Consider the following 23,493-nt stretch of genomic DNA (forward strand, 5'->3'; position numbering starts at 1 on the left):
TGGAGGAACGAGACCGCCCAAAGGCGACATAGCAGTAGCCCCTGAATACAAAATAATAGTCTTTAGATTTTTAGTAGGAATCCATAGTCTGACGATGACTGTATGTCCAATGGCACTTCAGAAAGCTAAGAATGGGGACGGGCTATAGAAGAGAAAAAGGAAAGAAGCAGAAAGGAGAAAGCAACAGCCAGAAGAGGTGCAGTGCACAGCCAGAGCAGCCCAGATGGCACAGTGAGGACAGTGGTGGCAGCCGAAAACCAGGGAACAGCGTTGGAGGCCAGCAGTGGTGAGTCTCTGAGGAAAGGAGAAATCTGCAGTGACTCAGCAGGAGGAGCTGGCACACCTCTGCCTTTTGGGGGCAGAAGTAGCTATTTGGATTTCAGTTGCTTCCAAGACTACTGCTGTATGATGCCAGAAGGCACTCACTAGATTTTAGTGGTAGATAGCTTAGGGGCTCACCCCAAGAAAACAGAATCAGTGAGAATAGTTGACATCTTTTTAAACTACTTTATAATTATATTGATTTAACCTAAGAATTGGGGTATTATTGAGTATAAAATACTTTGAGAACAGATATTGGGAAAGCTTTGGGCAAAATTGTGGGCTGATGTCAAATATGCAAGAGTTTTATGATAATGTGAAGTCTTCTGAGTAAGGACTCTGTACAGTGGCCTTTATGGAGCAACTCAACTCACCTCCCTGCAACCACGCACCAAGCATCAGTTCTACAAATCATGAAGAAATTATTTTTTCTTCATTTTCAGATAGCCACCTTATTACTAGTCAAATAGATAAAAGAGGATAATTCAGTATGAATGAGTTTGCGATACTGTGATAATATATAATATTTTATAGATATTTAGTATTGCTTTTGCCTAAAGGACTCTGATAGAAATACACTGAAGATTTTTGGACGATTTTGAAGTCATTTGAGAGATGATGGCTTTGTCTTATGACAATATAATTTATTTTATGTATCGATTTTGTATATCATTCTTGAATACTGTGTAACCCTATACCCTTCACTTCATAAGAAAAATACAAGGGACCCCAAACTAAGGACATTTTTAAAGAAAGCAAATTCTGTTTAACACTTAACTTCTTTTTCTGCGCTCATCATTACTTTCATACTATGTGGCAGGCATGGTATCAAGGAATTCTCATACATTACCTTTAATCTTTAAAATAGCTCTCCGAGATAGATATAGATATGATGAGGGGATAGAAACTCAGGAAGCTTAAGCTTAAGCAGCTTGGAAGAGGTTGCACAGCTAGTAAAAGGCAGAGCCAAGATTCCTACATAGGTATCTCTGGCTCCAAAGTCTGTCTTCCTCTGGGCTGTCTCCATCATTGCACAGAAGACCAACTAGACTGGAGTAAACCCTGGAGCCAACAAGGAAAAGCTTGATTATGTTCAGCAGGCTTTATTTAAGAAGGTGCAGATGATTTCTGTAAAATTTCCATTGCAAAATGGTTAAAATTAAGTTTTGAGGTTTAAAGAAGTTAGATTGTACCTTACCTGGCCAGAATATGAAATCATCATCCACAGGTTTTACTGATAACTAAGGTATTAGAGTATAATTTTATAAAATATGCTGAGGGTTTGTTTTTAGAGCTAAGGTTATATGTTTTATTGGTTGTGTTTTGTTTGGTTTGATCAAAAGTTGTCTTTTCCTTCAAAATGTCATATGTTATCAACTGCTGATCTACATTTATTCAGGGGTCTTTATAAGATGTCTACTGTTAAACTTCAATATTTTCATTTGGTTATTACAAGATGCTTTTAGAAGTATTTTCATGGCATTTTGAGTTCAAGTTAAATTATGAAGTTTTACTCTATGTGTACATAATGAAAATATATAAACTCTATGTACAACATTATATTTACTTTTTTAATCTCTACATTCTAAAATTCAGGTCCCAAGTCATTTGCAAAGGCATTTTCCAATGGCTATCTAATTGGAGAAGTTTTGCACAAGTTTGCACTTCAGGATGATTTTGCAGAATTTTCAGAAAGCAGGTTAGTGAGATTATTCCTTACTTTAAAAAAGGTCAATTCCTTTGGCATTTGGATGGTTTTAGCCCAAAGTTAACATTAAAGAATCATTTACCACAAGATTCCCCTAAACCAGCCAAGCATCCATTGGTATGGAAATTGCTGCTTCCTCACGTATACATACTTCATAGTCCCAGGAGTATAATGGAGAGAAAGTTGTAAGGTTGCAGCAAGCCCTCATCTCTAGATGGGCCCCATTTTAATACCTTCTGTATTCCTGCAGTCCTGTGTTTTATCAAATTGGTGAAGCTTTTGCCCATCATTTCTCCAAAAGTTCTTTCTGCCCATTTCTTTCTCTTCTTCTGGGACTCCCACTATGTGTATGTTAGTATACTTGACAGTATCCCACAGGTTTCTGAGGCTTTGTTGATTTTTAAAAATAAACTTCTTATTTTGAACAGTTTTAGATTTACAGAAAAATTGCAAAGATAGTACAGAGAGTTCCCATATTGTTCATATCCAGTTCCCCCTACTGCTACCATCTTATATTCGTATGGTACATTTTGTACCAAAGATTTGTTGTAATTTTTATCTAATGTCTTTTTTGTTCCAGTATCTCACCAGGATACCACATTATATTTTATAGCCATGTCTCTTAGATTCTTCTTGGCTGAGATACTTTCTCAGACTTTCCTTGTTTTTGATAATCTTTACAGTTTAGAAAAATTAATAACTGGTCAGGTATTTTGTACATTGCTCCTCAGTTGGAATTTGTCTGATATTTTTTCTCATGATTAGAATGAGTTTATGTGTTTTGAAATTCTGTTCATTTTTCTTCATTCTTTTTCCTTTCTGCTTCTCCTATAAATAATTTCAGTTGATCTATCTATGAGTGTACCAATTCTTTCTGATGATAACTCAAATCTCCTGTTGAGCTATTCTAGTGAATTTTTACATTTCAGTTATTGTACTTTTCAACCTTAGAACTCCACTTGGTTCTTATTTTTATAATTTCGATTTCCTTATTGATATTCTATTTTTGTTGAGATGTTGTTCTCATACTTTCTTTTTTAATGGTTAAAAAATGAATTGTTTTAGTTGTTTTAACATTTATAATAGCTGACTTAAGGTCTTTGTCTAATAAGTTCAGCATCTGGGCTTCCTCAGAGAGTTTCTATTGAGCTTTGTTCCCCCTATATATGGACCATACTTTCCTTTTTCTCTGTGTGTCTCATAATTGTTGAAAATAGACATTTAAAATAATACGAGTTAGCTCAGATTATCCCACCTTCCCATGGTTTGTGGTTGTTGCTGCTGCTGCTTGTTTGTTTAATGACTCTCTTGGACTAATTTTGGAAAGTCTGTATTCCTTGTTGTGTACAGCAGCTGAAGACTCTGCTTGGTTAGCTTAGTGAATAGAGCAAATGAACAGAGCTCAGCAAATGAACAGAGGTATTTAAAAATATCTTAAACTGATAAATCTTTCCTGACTGAGAGACTGTGAGTCTGTTGAGGTGTCTCCAATGCTTTCACAGTTTACAACCCTGCCTTAGCCTTTACTTCCTGCTTGTACAGGACCTCAAGATCAGCCAGAGGTGAGAGATTTGGGCCTCCTTCTGTCTTTCCTGCTTATCCAAACATTCCTACACATGCATATGGCCCTCTAGATCTCCAGGAATATATCAGAGCTTTTCAAAGCGCCCAATGGATATTTTATTCTTATATCTTCCTTTTAAGTTTTTGGGTAGACTCTTATTTGCTCCAGTGGTATCACTGCCTTAGGTCGCTGTGATCTTAAACAATTGCCACTGATTGTTTTTCACTAATACCCTGGGAATAAGTCTTCTTTCAGTGATTGAGCTCTAAAAAATATCAAATAATGACAATGTCCTGAGGATAGGACTTTTTGAGAAGGTTGAAACCTGTTTGTCCTCTCTGATGGCTGCTAGGCTGCTGGTTTTTACAGCTCCTATTGTTGCAAGGCTACTGTAGAGCTGGGGAGAAGGGAATGTGAGTAGTGCAAGTTAAAACGATCAAAAACTCTCTGTTTTAACTAAGATTAAGTTTTTTTCTTAAATAAATGTTTCTTAGATTGTTACAAGCCTTTGGATAATTTCTGGAGTTATGAAAAAGTTGATTTTCATAATTTTTGTCAGTTTTATTATTGCCTTTATGGAGGAATGGATTTTTGGAGGTCCTTGCTCTACCATTCCTGACATCCTGCTCCATCTCCATGTTTTAACCTGATATTTCCCACTCAAGTATTTCTTAGTTTTTGGTTGCTTGGAATAGTAGGCTTCCATTGAGCAGTACCTATGTTGCAAGACTTTAAGGCAAAAGAATCTGGTACCTCCATTCTAGAGGTGAGTCATTCTTTCACAATCCAGATTATGCTAGTTGTACAGGTAATAATAGTATAATACAAGAGGAGCCATGGACTGGAAATACATTTTCATGCCAAATAAGCATCTGTTGCTAATCCCAGACCATTTCTTAAGCTTATAGGGTACTGGGTAACATTCTAATACATACCCTACACCCCATGTCTCACATCTCTTCCTCAAGGGCAAGGGGTACACGATCCTTCACAGCTTAGCCCCGACTGCCTCCTCTGCCTGAGCTCCTAGCCCTGTGCCCACTCTGCTTCTACCTTAATTTCCTCCCCTCCAGTGGAAGCCAGGATCAGCCTCTAAGGTATAAGATTTCCAGGGTAGCTAAGTCAGTGTCTATGCCCTTCTTTTCTCCTTTTGCTTTCTCACAAGTTCTCATATGACCAGATTGATTTGTGATGGTCTGCATGTAACCAGGTTTCCAACCCTTTTTTGTTGTTGTTGCTTATTATCCCTTTATGAAAGTTATAAAGTTATCTTGTACATTTACTTATTATAACACTGGTCACTTTGTTGTCAGTTTCTTTTTTTGTGTCTCTTTCACGTTGCACATTGTACATTCAAGTGCCTTAAAGTTATGGGTATGAGTTATTTTTCTTTGCAACCCCAGGGCCATCACAGGCCTGGCACATGTTTAGCTTTCAGTAAATGTTTTTTGAATTAATGAATGGCTACATATCCTGATAAATCCTGCATTTAGACACCTTGTTTGAACTTCTCCGTAGGCAGATAGAGCTCTACACCCACATTTTTAAGTGTGGTTTCCCCATCAGCTTAAGAAACTTTAGATATTCCAGTTTCTGTTTCTCAAGGCCTGTCTTACAAAATGCTTCCCTGTGTGACCCTCATCCATCTTTCCAGCTGCATTTTCCACCGGTCTGGAGCCCTAACATAAACTGCTTTGGTCCACAAACATGTCATGTGCTTTTGTTATGCTTTGCAATTTTGCATATTAACATTTGTCCTTCACTTCCACTATGAGAAACTTTTATTCATCCTTAAGATCCAGCTAAAAATCCATCCCTTCTCTAAACTGTGTTTGGTCCCCTAGCAGATTTAATTTTCTTTTCCTCTTTGTTTTTTTCTCTTTGTTTTAATAACACTTTGGATGTCCCTTTTTTTTATTACATTAAGTTATAATTATTTATTTATATGTCAGTTCTTATCAGAGTTACTGCCACGTGAAGGAGCCCAAATAATGTTTGATAATGAATATATGAATGTTTACTCCTTAACTAGATTGCAAAGTTGCTCAAAGTTGCATAGTATGTTTATTCTCTGTGCTCCAGGCATTGTCCCTGGACCATAGCAGGCACACAATAATGTTTCTCTATTAAATAAATGAATGATTTCAGAAAGCATATCTGGTTCGGTACAGAAAACTTAAAGAACCATACTGATCAGATCATGCGTGCAGTATTTCACGTGTACTAAGTTGGCTCTTGTTAGCCAGGCCATGGAAGGCCTTTGTGTGAAATGGAGATAGGGACCCCATATGGATGGAGGTAACTGTGAAGACACAGGTCTTAGTGAGCAGAAAGACCTCTGGGCAAAGAAAAAGAAGCCCCTTTTTGGATAAAACAACCTCATGCCAGGTATTGCCCCACCCCTGCACAGGAGTGTGCCCTGAGTATTATCATGTGTAGCAGTCCTGCCTTTCACTCACTGAAAAGGACTCACTTTCTGTTCCACTGAGTCATTACCTTTCTTAACATGGGGAGAGGGACCTACTTGTCCTGACAACCAAATACTATCCATCTTTAGTTCCTGGAACAACCCACATTTTTTCCAGGGCACATGGTATTTTAAAGAAGGCAAGAATTAGTAAATCTGTGGATATGACCTTTGTAATAGTGTATTTAGTGGGGAAAAGGACCCTTCTTTGTAAAGCCTGTGTTTTCGACAGCTAGCTAGTGCCAGAGCTCATGATTTGGGGATTTTTGTGTAATATTTTCTAGGGTCTTTAGTCTAAAATGTTAACAGTAAACTAAATCTATGTTGCTAATAATTAGAAGTTATTTGCTTTGGGAATTACTTAATCCTAAGAATAACTCATCTAACTCTGAAAGAATTCTGTTTTGGGATATCTTTAGTCCATCTCAGAGGGTGAAAAATGAGCAGATTAGTTAAAAGAATAAAAAGTAAAGGAACATGGATATCCCTTGGGAGGGCAGCTTCTAATTACTTTGTGAGATGTATTCCATCACCAAGTGGCAAGGAGGAGAGGAGATTGATCATCCCTTGGCAAATAAGGACTGCAAGTAGAGAGGGAGAAGACTTTTCCCAGAATACATTCCTTATCCCCTCGGGTGTCATCATTTACATCATATGCTATGTCTTCAGAGCAAAGATGTCCCAGTGGATTCTCTGGGTTCAAAACCAACTGTTGATTATCATGTTATACTGATTGAGCATATACTGTAACAAGAGTGGACTCCACCAATTTACACACCAGTTATATTCCCAAAATTTTGGTTGGAAATTTAGAGTATATATTAAAAGCTTCCAGAGGGAAATACTATTACACCTGGACACTTCGGCCAGACCGTAAAAGCCATTTTAAAGCCTACTGTGTCACTGAACCCTAGTGTTAGCAGGCTACACTGCATTCTGGGGGTTGTGTAATACAAGAAAGAGGAGGGGAAGTGTTCTTCACTTTTATTGGGTACAGGGCTAAATTTTGATAAAATTTGGAAATGAATAGTGTTTGCTTTTGGATTCTCCCTCCCGAATTATGGTGCCTCTAACCTCTGAAGCCCAAGGTTATGACCCAGGCAAAATCTCTGAAAAGCGGCTCTCAGGCCATATCTTTCCAAGTAAGTGTAGTGGACAAGGCATACAGGACTCCTAGGATAGGAAGGACATGAAATGATGAACTGAGATGGAAGATCAAAAGGGGATGCCAGGTGCCCGTCCAAGGAATGTGAACACAGGTCTTTGATTTGACCATCCTCTGTCACAATAAGACTCTTCAAAACATGGTCTGCTGTACCCTAATCATTTTAGTCCTGTGTTTGTTATCTCAAACTGTAAGGTCATTTGTGGGGGAACAAATTGCAAAACTGGACATGACATGAGAAGACCTAAAACAATGTTTTACCCTTTTTGTTGATAAGATTACCTTGTAGCATTCCTTATCTCTTCTTATCCCCTCTAAGATCTGTTTCTCTTTATCAATTTAAAATATTTCATTCAAAGTTTGGTTGATGTGGTATGCCACACTAAATATACTTAACCAAATAGAGGAAATAGGAAATACGATAAGTTATACCACAGAACTGGAAAAGGAATTCAGTGTCTTGTGTCACTACATTTGTTGACATTGGCCTTTCCATGATACTGGCTCCTTATTTATATTTATAAATCATTCCTATATTTCCCCAGATCCACCTCCTTGGCAGCTGACAGGCACTTTTAGACTAGATTTTAGGAGGTTCACAAATACCAGCAAATTGTATACACATTTTGTGTATCTGCATGAATGTGTGTTTTCTTTCCTGTGGAAAAGGTTTCATAGCTCTCATCAGATTTCCAAAGGATGGTATATGTGATTTAAAAAAAAAGGTTTAGAACCACTGCTTGAGAGCTATCTCTTGAGAAATAATATACTAGGAACAGTATATAAAGTTTAAGAAGTGCTAATTGGGCTTCCCTGGTGGCTCAGTGGTTAAGAATCCGCTTGCCAGGGCAGGGGACACAGGTTCGATCCCTGGTCCGGGAGGATCCCACATGCCGCAGAGCAACTAAGCCCGTGCGCCATAACTACTGAGCCTGTGCTCCAGAGTACACGAGCCACAACTACTGAGCCCACGTGCAACAACTACTGAAGCTTGCATGCCTAGAGCCTGTGCTCCACAGCAAGAGAAGCCCACGCACCGCAATGAACAGTAGCCCCCACTCACTGCAACTAGAGAAAGCCTGCACGCAACAACGAAGACCCAATGCAGCCAAAAATAAATTAATTAATTAAATAAATTTTAAAAAGAAGTGCTAAGTGATCTCTTTCAGCTTCTAAACATTCAGTTGAGGTCATTAAAAGTCATTGTATCTTCCCCAAATAATATTATAGTCCAAAATGAAGTTACTGAGTGAGTAACCCTATAATATTAGAAATTCCACCAACTCCCTCTGTTCTAAAGTATCATCTTTTTTCAGGGAGAGGATGTGACTTTGACTTATATTTAAGTATATTCAGTGTATTTTTTCCATCAAAGAATGTCACTGAGATTTTGGAAGTTAAAGTAAGGAGAAAATAGACCAATGGTTAAAATTGACATTTGCATTCAGTTGGATCACAGAGAGGCACAAAAGTTGAAAATGCATCTAACATCTTTTGCTTTCTTTCTGCCACTGGATTCACAGGCTTATTGACAGCCCTAGGTCATTTGAGACCTCTATTACAACAGTTACATCAATGTATCACTACTTGTTATTCATCTGTTTTCCCACTATGAACTCCTAAAGGGCAGGGTGTCTTATCTTTGTAAGACTTTAAAAAATTTATAAAAATTTATTAAATTAAACAAATTATTGGTATAGTTGAGAGAGTAAATTAATAAATGAATTAATGAATTTCTTCTAAAATGTGAGCCTAATTTGATGATAGGTGATTCAATAATACATATATTGTAGAAAGTCTTTAGCGATTCTTGAAGAAGTAATGTGAAGTGTACAGTGAAGGTTACATAACTAATTTAGTTGTATAGCTAATGTTATTTAATTAAATATTTCTGATAATGCCTGAGGGGATTACTGTGAAAGTTGTCACTGCAACTGAAAATAAGATTATTTTCAGGTTCTAGTAATGACATCAGTTGAAGAAATGGACATTTAAATTGCAATTTTGTCTTCTGAGTAAAATATTTTTCAAAACAATAGTTAAGATTTTCCATTTAGAAGAAGAAATTTAGTTATGTTTTTGTACTGACTTCTTGCAGAAATTCTAGCATCTATTTAAGTAGAAGAGTATATGAAATTAATGGGTTTTACTTTAGCCATTCAAGAGAAATAAATGCATGGAGTTAAGACAATACACAAAATCTCAATGTATCTACGTGATTAAGTGGTTTTAGAGAGGATTGATATATTTAAAAGAACATGGGATAATTCATAATATGGGATCATGGTAATACCTCTGATATTTGTTGTTTGCTTTATTTCAGTGTCTAATTATGTAAAATATTTTAATGCCTAGGATTTCAAGTGCCAAACTTAATAATTTTTCTCGCTTGGAGCCCACACTTCACCTTCTGGGTGTGCAGTTTGATCAGAACGTGGCCCACGATATCATCACAGAAAAGCCTGGGGCAGCCACAAAACTCTTATATCAATTGTACATTGCTCTCCAGAGAAAAAAGAAAAGTGTGCTGACTGGAGTGGAAATGCAAACCATGCAACCCCTGACAAATACAAAAGTTCAAAACATGAAAAGCGAGACTTTTCCAGATGTAAGTACATAAAGAAACATTATAAGCATATCGCAATATAAAGCTTGGTAAAGGGACACAGCAGTGATGTTGCATTCTCAAAGAAGCCCCATCGGGCATATATGTCTCTGATGTATGTTATTGGCCATATTTGGGTTTTATTTTATATTAATATTTTCAATTCATTTATCCATTTTTGATGCCTCTCTCCATCCTATCCACCAATTGCCAATAACTTATCAACTGTTTGCTCCTAATTCCCAGTGCTTTTTGTGCCTGCTCCTCTCTTTTCCATTTCTACCCCATACTATCTGCTCAGACCTCCTGCTGAGCTACTGCAGTAACCTACTAACGCGGCTTCCGATCTTCAGGCTTCCTACTGGAGGTTAATCAACCGCTAGGTGAATCTGCCCTCAGTTCCACTTTTGTTGGTTTCTTCTGCACAGAAACCTTGCTAATTTACAAATAATCTTGTCACCAAATTAGACTAGCATCCAAGTTCTTTCACTAAAGAGTCTCATTCTGTCTTTCTAACTTCATTTCTTCATAAACCTCAGAATAAAGTCTTTCTTCTGCATTGATTGGCAGCCTGTCCTTAAATAGGACTTGTATATTTCTGCTCTTCCCTCTCTACCACCCAAGCTCACCCTTCTCCTTTCTCCGCTTCCCCCAAACTTTCCTCCGTCTACTCTGTGCAGCCTTCCCAGTATACATGGACTCTTTCTGCAGAGCTTGTAGGGCACAGGTAATTGTTACTCTTTGGTGTTAACCTCCTGTTGCTGGTAGTATTGACTAACTTTCATTATTTATCTGTCATATGGCCTCACAAGATTTTTAGTTCCTCAAGTTCAAGAAATATGCCCAGTACAATGCTTTCAACGTTGCAAATACTCATTGTCTCTTGATTATTTGATACAACTCTTTAGTTGACAAATCTCTGTAGTTCCTGTGCTGTTTCCTTACGATAAGTGAAGGCCATTAACTTTTCCAGGTCTGTAGGATAATGGGGAGTACTGTACTGATGTAGTGCACAATAATAAATGAAAATAATTAAATTTTAAAATTTAATTTATGAAGCAGCAATGGCAATAAATGTGGGAGCTAATTCCACTTTTAGATTTGTCTACTCTTGGTGGACATCCTTATGAGTCTGGTAGCAGAATGAACTCAGCACCCACAGAGAGCTAGAAATTAGATTAGGCTGAAAGTCAGTAACTTAGTATCTCATCCTGCTTCCTTCATGTGCAAGCTGGTTAACTTTGGGTTAGTCCCTGGAACAGTCTCAGTCTCACTTTTTCAAACTGTAAAAAGAAGGATGTTTATCTCTACCTGCCTGAGAGTTAGGTTTTTTGGTAACTTCAAGAAAAACAATATATAAGAAAATTCTTTGTAAAGTATAAAAGAGTCAGTGTAAACAAGTGCTACAAGTGCTGTAGAGCTGAGTCCAAACAAAAAACCATTGGGTTTAATGTTGGCCACGGTGACTTTCCAAAGTCAATTACCCATTTATTGAACAAAGATCTGTTGGGCTCCTACTTTATGTCAGGCACTCAGAAGTGAGTAGTACAGGAAACCCCCCAATTCTCTTAGAGCTTACATTTTGGGGAGAGAAAAATGTTTCAGCAGAGTGGTATGGATTGCAGTGGAGATGAGGAAGAATGGAGCATAGACTATTCTTTCAAGACATGTGGAGATAAAGGGGAAGAGAGAATAACAGTAGCTGCAGGGGAGAAGCTCAACAGAAGTGTGAGATTATTTGTTCATTTTATGGACATGGAGACTGGGACAACTTGGCAGTTGAGAAAAAGAATCAGTGGCAGGTGATGAGTGGTGTGAAGACCCAAGTGGAAGGAGACCCTCTGGGGAAGAAAAGAGGAAGAATGAGTCAATGGTTCAGATGAAGGAGGAGATATCTTATGAAAAAAGTAGAGATGCCTTTTTTCTTTGATATAGGTGGAGGAAGATGCATGTGTCTATTACATATTAATATCGATAATGATGAAAATTTATTGAACATACATAGTGAGATGCCAGGCCCTGTTCCAGGTGCTTTATGTGTATTATCTCATTTGACCTTCACAACCATCTTATGAGATAGGTACTTTTAGTGTTCCCATTTTACAGATGATGAAACTGAGAGAGATTAGGTAACTTGCTCAACTTCATGAAGCTAGTAGGTAGTAGAGCTAAACCTCAAACCTAGGCACTCTGACTCCACACATTTAACAGCAGGTTATTTGATGGCTCAATGGATATTTCCTGGGCTGGGGGGAAATAGAATTAAGTTGAAGAAAAAGAAAAAAAATATATATATATATGTTGAAGTGGGGTGGTAGGATGTTGAAGGACCTTACATGTTCGTTGCCACTGTGAAGATGGAGGCCAGGACATTTTTAACAGTGAAAAGAGCAGAGGTGTGTATAAGTGCTTAAAGACAGCTCACAGGGCCTTAACTGATCTTCTGAGTAAGTGTCAGTATCTACTGAGGCAGTTTTAGAAAAGAAGGACCAAGAATGGTTTGAGCAATGGTACCATTTAAAAAAAATTTTTTAGTAAGTCATCAGCTTCTAAGTAGATTACTTTCGAATATAAAAGTTTTAGTTAAATACGTTAGTCATTGCTCTGTGTCCCACTTCACAATCATCACTGAGAGTTCATTTTCTTTTACTATTGTACCCTCATTGCCGGTGGCCTGGAAGTTTTCATTATTTCTTCACTTTTTACTAGGAAGTGGCTTAAGTAATGGAAAGAATCTAGCTTCTTATATTATCTCTTTTATGTTGAAATTGGTTTTATAAATTACTTTTATGAAAATGTATTTGTAAGGATACAAATACCATGCATTGAAAATTAAACTCAGGGCAAAAAGTTTAATTATAAAAGCATATATCATGCATTTTTATTGTCCTTACATCAATTAAGGGTGTGAGTGATTGGTATGGGACTTGAATTTGCTTTAGCCATCAACAGTAGTAATTCATAGAAATTTTATTCTGAAGGCAAATTTTATGTGTGCTTATAATGACAATATACTCTTTTTTCTCTAATAATGGAATCTTCTTGAAATGCTTTCTTCATTTAGAGACATAGAAACCTGATACCACGTCAAACTGATTTCAATCTGATGCAGGTTACACATAGGTTTCAAGAAAAATATAAACACATGAACAAAGATCTTGTCCACATGCATTTTGAGAAACTTGAAAAATTTCAAAAACTCCAGGAAGAACAAAGATCTTTTAAAATCTAAAAGGTTTTATAGAACAATTTTTCCAGAAACTCATTAGTGCATAGTATATTGTTTGCCACTTATGTCTATATTACGCATTACATAGGCATGAATCCAGCCCGAGCTGCCAGTTCCTGGTACAAGCCTCATGCTCTGCCTGCTCTCACCTTTCTCTCCCTCACTTTTCCCCTTTCTCTGTCTCCACCTTTGCTGATGGTCGCATCTTCCTGCGGCAAAGAACTAGAACTGCCATTCTCTGGAACAGTGGGACAACTTGACCTCTTTTTAAGTTGTCTGGTAGAAATGAATGCTTCAGATGCTTCAGTGATATGGGGGAGGGTTGCTACCCAGAATGAAAATACACATATTTGATTGGCATAATTTGGGGATTCCAAAATTGTGTTTCAATATCATACTTTTCAAAATAAGTTATATTGACTCTTCCATTGGTTAATTGCTGAGTTCCGAAAATTTCAATGGAAAATTTGTGTATCTGTGTACCTGTGAGTGTATAACATTGCATATTATTCTGATGAACTGAATAACTAAACTAATGTGTATGGGATATTTAGCAACACTTGAGCAGAAGACGACAAAATGAAATAATGGCTAAAATCCAAGCAGCTATCATACAGATTCCCAAACCCACATCAAATCGTATTCTGAAAGCACTTGACACTCAAAAAGCGTTGAAAAAGAAAAAAGAGGCAGAGGTAAGTGATAACCCTTTAATAATGTGTTGTGTTTATCTTAATGAAAGGATGATCTTTCCCTAAAACATATAGAGACTTCCCTGAACTCCCTACTTCCTTTTTGAATTACTTCTGGTATTGTCCCTTCTCATTGAAAACTCCTCCACCATATGCATATCCAATCCACTTTATAGTTATTTGTTCAGAAACAGAGAATGTAGCTTTAGGACAGAGATGGCAAATTCTAATAAATGACAGAACCTGTGCGGCTCCTGTGTTGTGGATTCTGTGGTTACTAACAAACTATGCCAGAGTGGGTGCTGTTGTAATGGGTCATGATACCCATGACCCAACAGGGGCCAGTCCAAGTACCCATACCATGCGTGTGCCATTCCTACTATTTGCTTTTCCTCAATACCTCCTCCCCATGCTGCACTGTCTTTCTATAAATCCTAGAAATGTTAAGCAACTTGCTTGCTCTCATCATATTTAAATTTAAGATACTTACACTATTGATATTTTACTAGACCATGCCAGCTGTCAATCATTCCAATAGGATATAATCTCATTATATTTCACAAGGGAACAATACTACATTTTGATACTAATTCCTGCAATCTACACTGTATACTACTATAATGATTGTTAGGGATATTCTCTCCCTTAAGAAAAAAGATTAATAACTACCATTTATTGATCATCTGCTATATGCCAGGTTGTGGGTTGGGCACTTCACATCATCTTTAATTTGTAAATAATTCTCTAAGTAGGGTATTATTTTCCCCATTTTTTAGATAAGGAAAATGAGACTCAGAAAACTGACATGTTTTACTCAAGTACACAATGCTGTTAAAGCGGAGATTGAGATTGGATTTCTAAATCCATTGTATTTTATATTAATTCACATTTTTTTAATATTAAAAAATCCTATAGTTAGATTCTAAAAAGTACTACCCACAGAGGCTTTTTTTCTGACCCCATTTTAGTAAAAGTATTTAATTCTCATGTTTCCCTGAGTTGATTAAAGCTTATTAATAAGGATTTGCAGTAGGCAGAGGATTAGCTAAAATTAATTTTCAGAGAGCAAATTAATAGTGTAAGTAAGGTTGCACAACCTTAAATGTTTAAAACACTCAAGATGATTTTAAAGAAATATTTATGTCAAGGTTTCCCTGGTGGCGCAGTGGTTGAGAGTCCACCTGCTGATGCAGGGGACACGGGTTCGTGGCCCGGTCCGGGAAGATCACACATGCCGCGGAGCGGCTGGGCCCGTGAGCCGTGGCCACTGAGCCTGCGCGTCCGGAGCCTGTGCTCCGCAACGGGAGAGGCCACAGCAGTGAGAGGCCTGCGTACTGCAAAAAAAAAAAAAAAAAAAAAGAAATATTTATGTCCAAAAAAATGCTTATTCTCATTTAAAAGAATTGTAATTAAGAATGCACATCCTGACTGTTTGATAATCTTTATTCTCATTAAATGCCCTTTGATGTACTGTCAGAGCTAGACTTGTGAACTGAATGATTCGGGTTAGGCAATTTTCACCTTCTTTTATATATATTTAGCCTAGTCTAAAAGTAACAAATCAGAATAGAAAAATATTCTAGAATGTAGCTTTTCAGATCTTGCTTCCTAATTAGCTTGAATTAGTAACGCATGTCACTTTATACATTTGAATGAATGTGGTAAATGAAAATTTTCAATGTTTTTTTAGAGGTGAAAAACTGATAATGAATTTCCTTTAAAGGATGTGGCCAATGAGATTAAGAAGTTTGAAGCATTAATAAAAAAGGATCTCCAAGCAAAAGAAAGGTGGGATGCAAATTATCTCAGTAATCACAAAACTGCATTCTGTTCTACTCTAACTTTTGAATATTTAGAAATAGTTTACCTGAAATAGCTGTTCCAAAGATATTTTCACCTTGTAGAATCTTCATTAAGAGCGTATATTAAGGAAGATAAATGAGCTAAAATTCAGATTAGCTGTTCATTAACAATTTTTGTAAAATCAAAAGGGAAAGTGGCTATTATGAGATGTGAGGTTAATTTATTTTTCTATGTTATACTTACCCTTGTAAGTTCACACATATTTTTTAAACACTCACTAACATTTTTTCAAGTTACTATGAATTTACATTTGTCACAAAAAAGCCATTATTAGACTCTAGTTTGGTTGCTGTCATGTTGCATCCTCAGCATTTAGCACAGGGACCAGCAGTAAAAAGTTGTTGAATGAGTTTGTTGACTGAATGTCACTAAAACAGTCAATGAGTTCTTTACAGAAAGTGCCTGGTTAATGGGCTTCTTTTTCCTAAAGATAAAGATCTTCTCCCCTTTTGTTTCCTATTAGGGGTCATTGACTCACAGAAAATAATTGATTAGGGACTACACATATAGGAACAGCTTGAATTTCTCTGCATTTTTTTCATGGAAACTATCTAAACTCTTCTCCTTTATGTTTTATAGAATAGGAAATAAATCTCTTAAAGAAGAAAAAATACATGAATTATACACTTCAGTTCCATATAAATACTTTTGAGGAGAGGGAATAGAGTCAAATGAGGAGGAATAAGAATGAGCTAGAAGGAGAAGTGGTGAGGAAGTCAAGGGTGAAAGGAAAGTGAAGCAGAATGAAGAATGTATACATTAATCGCCTTTCCCCCTTCCCTGTGCAGAAACTCCTGATGTCCTACTCTGAACCCTCCCCATATTCATCAGTGCTCACCTCACTCCTAAAATAACCACAGCCCAAGCCTACTCCCCCATGCAGCTGCCACCTGACCCCCACCACGCCCACCCTTGACCTTGGCCCGTGAAACCACTCCACTTCTTCCAACTCTTTCACTCATCTCCCCAGCCACATGTTCCGGAGTGATAAACAGACGGTGTCCACCAGAATGACTATCTTAAAATGTTGAAACACTCTGTTGCTTTTCGTGAATGGTATTCTCTGCAGCCCCGCAGCCTACTCCTTTCTTGGGACTCCTCGATTTCCACACAGTTTAGCAACCAGAATCAACACCAAGCACAGCAGCATCTCCCAATCCCTGTACCAGCATCCATTTTGATTCATTAGTGTCCTTGCCCTGTCTGTGGTTCAATGTTTTAAAGATCCTTCCTGTACAAACATTCACCCTCATCCTCATTGCCTTCCCAACCCAACCTGAACCCTAGGCCTCTCTATCAGTTAGCTTAGAAACCCCAAAACCAGAGTGGGTTAAATTAGATGGATATTTACTTCTCTCTCCTATAATATTAATAGAAATCAGAAGGTAAGCAGCCCAGGGCATGTGTTGCTGCTCCAAGGGCAACGAGGACTGAGCCTTCCTTTTAGTTCCACCGTCCTGATGTGTGGTTTCTGTCTTCAAAGTCACATTCGCAAATAAGAGATAGCTTCCGAGGCTCCGGCCATTTGGCCCACGTTCCAATATCAGGAAGGAGGAGAGGCAAAAAGTGGACATCCAATCTGAAATCGCTCCTTATACGAGCCTTCCAAGAAGCCCCATATAACATTTCTGCTTATGCCTTATTAGTCAGAATTCAGTCACATGGCCATACCTAGCAGATTGGGAGGCTGGGAATTGTAGACTTTAGCTGGGTAAGTTGTTTTCCTGAGTAAAACCGTGGCTCTGTTTTGAGGGAAAAGGGAGGGAAATAGAAGTGTCTATCACAAGTCCTTTCTCTGCAGAAGCCTCCACTTGGTCTTGCCAGAGATTTACCACTGCGGGCCCATGAGATATGGACATCCTCACTTCTCAGAGCAGCAGGATAGGGCCTGGGGCAGCTAGAGTCCCTGGACCAGTCACCTGTGGCTGTGAGCAGCCCCATCTGTGACTCCAAATCCCTTCCAGTACACTTCACAAAAGACATTTTTTCTGATGGACCCCCAAATAAAAAATGTTGAGAAGCGCTGGTCTAGAGCAAACTTTTAAAGAGAAAAGAGCTATGGTACAATATGTCCGTTCTTAATCTCTGTTATTGACCACTGCTTCTTTAGTTCATTCTGAATCCTTAGCTTAGAATCAAGCATGTTCTGGGCTTTTCCAGAAACTTCACACTACTTGATGACAGAGAGCACTAAAATCATCTCTTGGGTTGACCTTAGGAGCAATTTCCACAGCTGCCCCTTTCACAGCCTGCCTTTGAAAGACTTTCCCAGGGATGTCACTTCAAAGTCTATCTTTTCTCTTTTGTGAAAGAATGAAATGATGTCTCAGTGAGAGCAATGCAAGAACAACCACTGCTGCTTTTTCCCCACATGAACTATTTCTTTATTTTTTAAGACAAATAATAAATGCCGTCTGCTCGTTGTTTCTTTAGCTGAGGCTGTTGGCTGCTGTAATCTGACATTTGGATTCACAGATTTACCTTAGTCTCCTTCTAGCAACTGCTTATATATATACACAAATTTTGCCAAGGTTCCTATCACTAATAATTCATACACGTACAATTATTAACTCTATGGAGGCCTGGAAAGCAAACAGATATAAAGAAAACATAATTATTGCCCTCAAGAAACCCACATCTCAGTAAAATGAATATTTATTCAAGTAAATATCACGTAGCTTTCTTCAGGCCTTAATTGGCATAAGACAGCAGATGGGTGTATGGATGGATGGTTGGACAGACTGATTGATGAACAAAGGAGAACCAGTATCTTAAGTATATTGTTGGTGACATAAATACAGTGTTGACAGAGCTATTAACCCATGCTCAACCTGAGGCAAAATCTTTTAAACAACACATTTAAGTAAAAATATAGTAAGGATTTTGATGAAGGATCTGAAAAAGTTACGCCACACAATTTTCATAAATACTTAATTGCACTAAATCTTAATAAATAAATATGGTTAAAATTTGTCCTTGATCTTACTGAGGCTTTGTTAGCTACACAGTTTCTGCTCAGTGACTCTCAGTGACAGAATACAATCGAAGGTTGAGCGCCTGCTGATAAAATAACCAGAATTTCAATGTGTGATTTTTTAAGTTATATTACTTGTATAGTGCTTCTTAGCGTATTATTTGAAATTTAGCAGACATTAGCTACATGTCAGGACTATGAGGCACAGGTACACAGGAGAGTAAACTAGGATACTTTTCTTCTGCGCTCAGAGTTCAACTGGAAGCAGCAAATGTACAAATAATGAACTATAATAAAATATCCATACCATAAATATGTGATTATTAAACAGAACTAATTATAATTTAAGAATTTTAATTCAACTATGTAAATGATTTTGATCTTTGATTTAATGAAACTGCATGGCCTCAGATTAAAAACAACACGTGTGATTATTCATTAAACATGAATTAGCTATGCTTTTATAAGAACACTTCTGTCTATATGAGAATTGATGACTGTTTAATCCCTGCCTACCATAATAATGTGTCCTTGTCTTTTGAATAAGATTATAAGTTATATTTTAAACTGAACACATCAATAACTTATGACATTAAGAATAATAATTATTCATAATATTAAAAGTCATTATTTCTTGGCAAGTAACGTTATATCTTATACCATTGTACTGTTGTATTCTTTTTATTTTTTAAAGAGTATGCAGATGAGAATTGATTATTTGATCCTTATGTACACAAAAATGTATCTTTTAATTTTAAAGGCAACTTTTGAATGAATCTATAAATTCTGTACTAAGCCACCATTTGCCTCACTAAATTGAGTGTGTTTGCTTTCTGTTGGTGAGACCACCAACTCTTCCTGATCTGTGAGTTCTGGACATGAGGTAGGACAAGAGCCCCAAGGTAGATCTTCTCACTTGGGTCTCCAGGACTTGGGCAAGAGGCTAGGTCAGACCCGTGGTACAAGTCAACTCTCCACTGCTGAGCTTCTAGTAAGAGCTGGGCTGCTGCCCTAAGGAGTCGGAAAGTTACTGGGAGCTCATAGAGCAACTTGCATTCACATAGGTGAGAGGAGAGTTGTAGTGGACAGAACCATCCATGGAAGTACTCTCAGGGTCCTCACATTAGTGCACCTGGCCAACTCTTGTAGAAGTATGCCTTCCCTGACACTTGGGTTATCAATATTGCCTTACTCTTGACTCCAAGCAGGGGAGGCAGGAGGCCTAGAGCCAGCAGGAAGAAGAGGGAGAGAAATCCAGAATCTCTGGGCACAGTGAAGGTCATGAGAAGTAAAAGAGTAAGTAAGTAGGCGCCAGTCCTAGAAAGAAGGCTATGCTAAGGACCTCACAGATACAGAGTCCAGAAATGGGGTGAGGCAAATGGAATCTGTTGATAAGCTGTGGATCTCACACTGAAGTTCTAATATTTGCTTAGATGCTTGTATGAATAAATGAACAGAGCACTCAAGGGAGCCATCTCCAGAGGTCTTCCTCCACAGTCACAGTAGTGGTGTGTGATTGAGTTATTTTTTAAAATTTAAATAAAAACTATTGTCCTTAGTGCATCCAAGACTTCTTTAGATACAACAGGCCAGACAACCGCTGATTTGTTAAACACTTATTCGGATGATGACTACATTAAAAAACTCCAAAAGCGCCTCGAAGAAGATGCTTTTGCACGACAGCAAAGGGAGAAAAGACGGCGGAGACTCTTAATGGACCAGTTAATAGCCCACGAGGCACAAGAGGTAAGATATTTAATTGTTGATTGAATAACAGTGCTGGAAGATTTTACAAAATGTAGTCTTTTATGCACACATATGTGTATCTTATGTATGTATTATGTGCTACTCTGAATCAATGTCACATCCTCACATCATAACAGCAAATAACATTCAGAAAACAAATCTACATAAAACATTTACTAAAGAATCTAAAATCTGGTAATGGTTATACAGCACTGTGAATTTACTTAATTGTACATTGAATTATACACTTAAAAATGAATTGAAATGGTAAATTTTATGTTACACATATTTTACCACAATAAAAAATACTGACAAAATAGGAATCTAAAATCTATGTCAGCCATGTATATCTATTGTTACATTTAGAGGTAAAAGGAAACTTTTCATCCAGGTTTTATTAGGTATAATTGACAAATAAAAATTGTATATATTTAAGATGTATAATGTGATGTTTTGATATATGAACACATTGTGAAATGATTACCATAATCAAACTAATTAACACACTCATCACCTCAACAAAAAAAAAATAGTTACCATTTTTGTGTGTGTATTTGGTGAGAATACTTAAGATCTATTTTTATAAGTTCAACTTTTTTTAGATTCCACATTTAAGTGAGATCATGCAGTATTTGTCTTTCTATGTCTGGCTTATTTCATTTAACATAATGTCCTCCAAGTTCAAACATGTTGTCACAACTGACAGGATTTTCTTCTTTTTTAAGGCTGACTGTATTCCATATATACACACACACATATGTGTGTATGTTTATGTCTCACATTTTCTTTATCCATTCATCCATCAATGGACACTTAGGTTGTTTCTATATCATGGCCATTGGGAATAGCGCTGCAGTGAACATGGGGGTGTAAACATCTCTCTGAGATACTGATTTCACTTCCTTTGAATATGTACCGGAAGTAGGATTGCTGGGTCATATGGTAGTTCTATTTCTAATTTTTCAAGTAAACACTATCCAGTTTTCCATAGTGGCTGTACCAATTTACATTCCCACCAACAGTTTACAAGGGTTCCCCTTTCACCACATTCTTGCCAACACTTGTTATCTCTTGCTTTTATTTTATATTTTTTGATAATAGCCATTCTAACAGATATGAGGTGATATCTTATTCGGTTTTGATTTGCATTTCTCTGATGATTAGTAACGTTGATCATCTTTTCAAATACCTGTTGGCCATTTGTTTGTCTTCTTTTGGGAAATGTCTATTCAGGTCCTTTGACCATTTTTTAAATTGGGTTATTTGGTGTTTGGCTATTGAGTTATTTGAATTCCTTACATATTTTGGATATTAACCAAAATGTATGTTTCACAAGTAGTAATTTCCCCCATTTTGTAGGTTGCCTCTTCACTCTTCCAATTGTCTCCTTTCCTGTGCAGAATTTTTAGCTAGATCAAATCCCACTTGTCTATTTTTACTTTTGTTGCCTGTACTTTTGGGGTCATGTTAAAAAAATAATTAAAAAATAATTGTTAAACTAATAATTTAAAAAAATAATTGCCTAAACTAGTGTCAAGAAATGTTTTTCCCTATATTTGCTTCTAGTAGTTTTATAGTTTTAGGTCTTATGTGTAAGTCTCTAATCCATTTTGAATTGATTTTTATATATGGTGTGGGATAAGGGTACAGTATCATTCTCCTGAATGTGGATATCCAGTTTTCCCAGCACCATTTGTTGTAGAGACTGTCCTTTCCCCATTGTACAGCCTTGGCACCCTTATTGAAGATCAATTGACTGTACATATGTAGATTTATTTCTGGGCTCTTTCTTCTCTTTCACTGGTCTATATGTCTGTTTTTATATCAGTACCATACTGTTTTGAATACTTCATCTCTGTAATATATTTTGAAATCAGGAAGTGTGATGCCTACAGTTCTGTTCTTCTTACTCAAGATTGCTTTGGCTGTTTGGAGTCTTTTGTGGCTCCATATGAATTTTAGTATTGTTTTTCTATTTCTGTAAAAAATGCCATTGGAATTTTGATAGGAATTGCATTGACTCTATAGATCACTTTAGGTATTATGGACATTTTAACATTATTAGTTCTTCCAGTCCAGGAACATGGGCTATCTTTTCCATTTATTTGTGTCTTCTTCAATTCCTTTAAGTAATGTTTGATAGTTTTCACTGTGGCTCTTTTGCCTCCTTGGTTGAATTTATTCTTAAATATTTTATTATTTTTGATGCTATTGTAAATGGGATTGTTTTCTTAATTTCATTTCAGATAGTTCATTGTTAGTGTGTAGGAATGCAAATGATTTTTATATGTTTATTTTGTATACTGAAACTACTGAATTTGTTTTTTGGTTCTAACATTTTTTTTTAGTCAGTCTTTAGAGTTTTCTATATGTAAGATCATGTAATCTGCAAACAGAGATGTTTTACCTCTTCCTTTCTGATTTGGATGCCTTTTCTTTTTCTTTCTTGCCAGTTTCCCTGGTTAGGACTTCCAGTACCAATAGAAGTGGTGAGAGTGGGCATACTTGTCTTATTTTTGATCTTAGAGGAATGGTGAAAATCTAAAAGCTTTTAGCATCATACCTTTAGGTATGATGTTAACTGTGAGCTTATCATATATGACCTTTATTATGTTGAGTTACATTCCTTCTATACCTAATTTGTTGAGAATTTTTATCATGGAAGGATACTGAATTGTTTCAAATGTTTTTTCTGTATCAGTTGATATTATCAAAAAGGGAACTTTTAAATGAAAACATGGAAAATTAGTTAGTCCTCTCAGTTTGATCTACTCCAGTGGTTCTCAAAGTGTAGTTCTTGGACCAACAACATGAGCATAAGCAGGAAACTTTTAGGAATGTGAATAATTAGGTCCCATCATCCATGTTAACAAGCCCACTAGGTAATTTGATGCAGCTATAGATTGAGAATCACTGATCAGCTCTTATGTTGAACATATATTTACTGAACCTCCTCTGTGCTCTGGGCACTTGTCCTAGTCCCAGGATACAACCATGAACAAGAATAATGGGAAATCTTCTCTCACAGACCTTGCTGTTTGGGAGAGGATCTGTAAACAAGCAACTACATTGGAGTGTGGAGGTGCCATGAGGGTGATGGGAGGGACAGGTGACACATGGGAGGGAAGTCCAGCCCTGGCCTGGTTCAGAGATGATTTC

General features: G+C 37.0%; 1 protein-coding gene across 1 annotated transcript in view; it reads left to right on the forward strand.

Moving 5' to 3' along the window:
* SPEF2 (sperm flagellar 2) overlaps positions 1–23,493 on the forward strand; it is a gene marked incomplete at both ends in the record, with an annotated part of 174,444 nt that overhangs the window by 9,396 nt on the left and 141,555 nt on the right. Inside the window, 5 exons of the mRNA XM_082651380.1 lie at positions 1,918–2,020; positions 9,581–9,833; positions 13,614–13,754; positions 15,475–15,539; positions 20,148–20,334. Of these exons, the coding sequence (XP_082507506.1) occupies positions 1,918–2,020; positions 9,581–9,833; positions 13,614–13,754; positions 15,475–15,539; positions 20,148–20,334 (749 nt within the window). The remainder of the gene's footprint in view (positions 1–1,917; positions 2,021–9,580; positions 9,834–13,613; positions 13,755–15,474; positions 15,540–20,147; positions 20,335–23,493) is intronic.

This window comes from Grampus griseus (assembly GCF_964374135.1).
Source record: "Grampus griseus genome assembly, chromosome: 3".
Taxonomy (NCBI): Eukaryota; Metazoa; Chordata; class Mammalia; order Artiodactyla; family Delphinidae; genus Grampus; species Grampus griseus.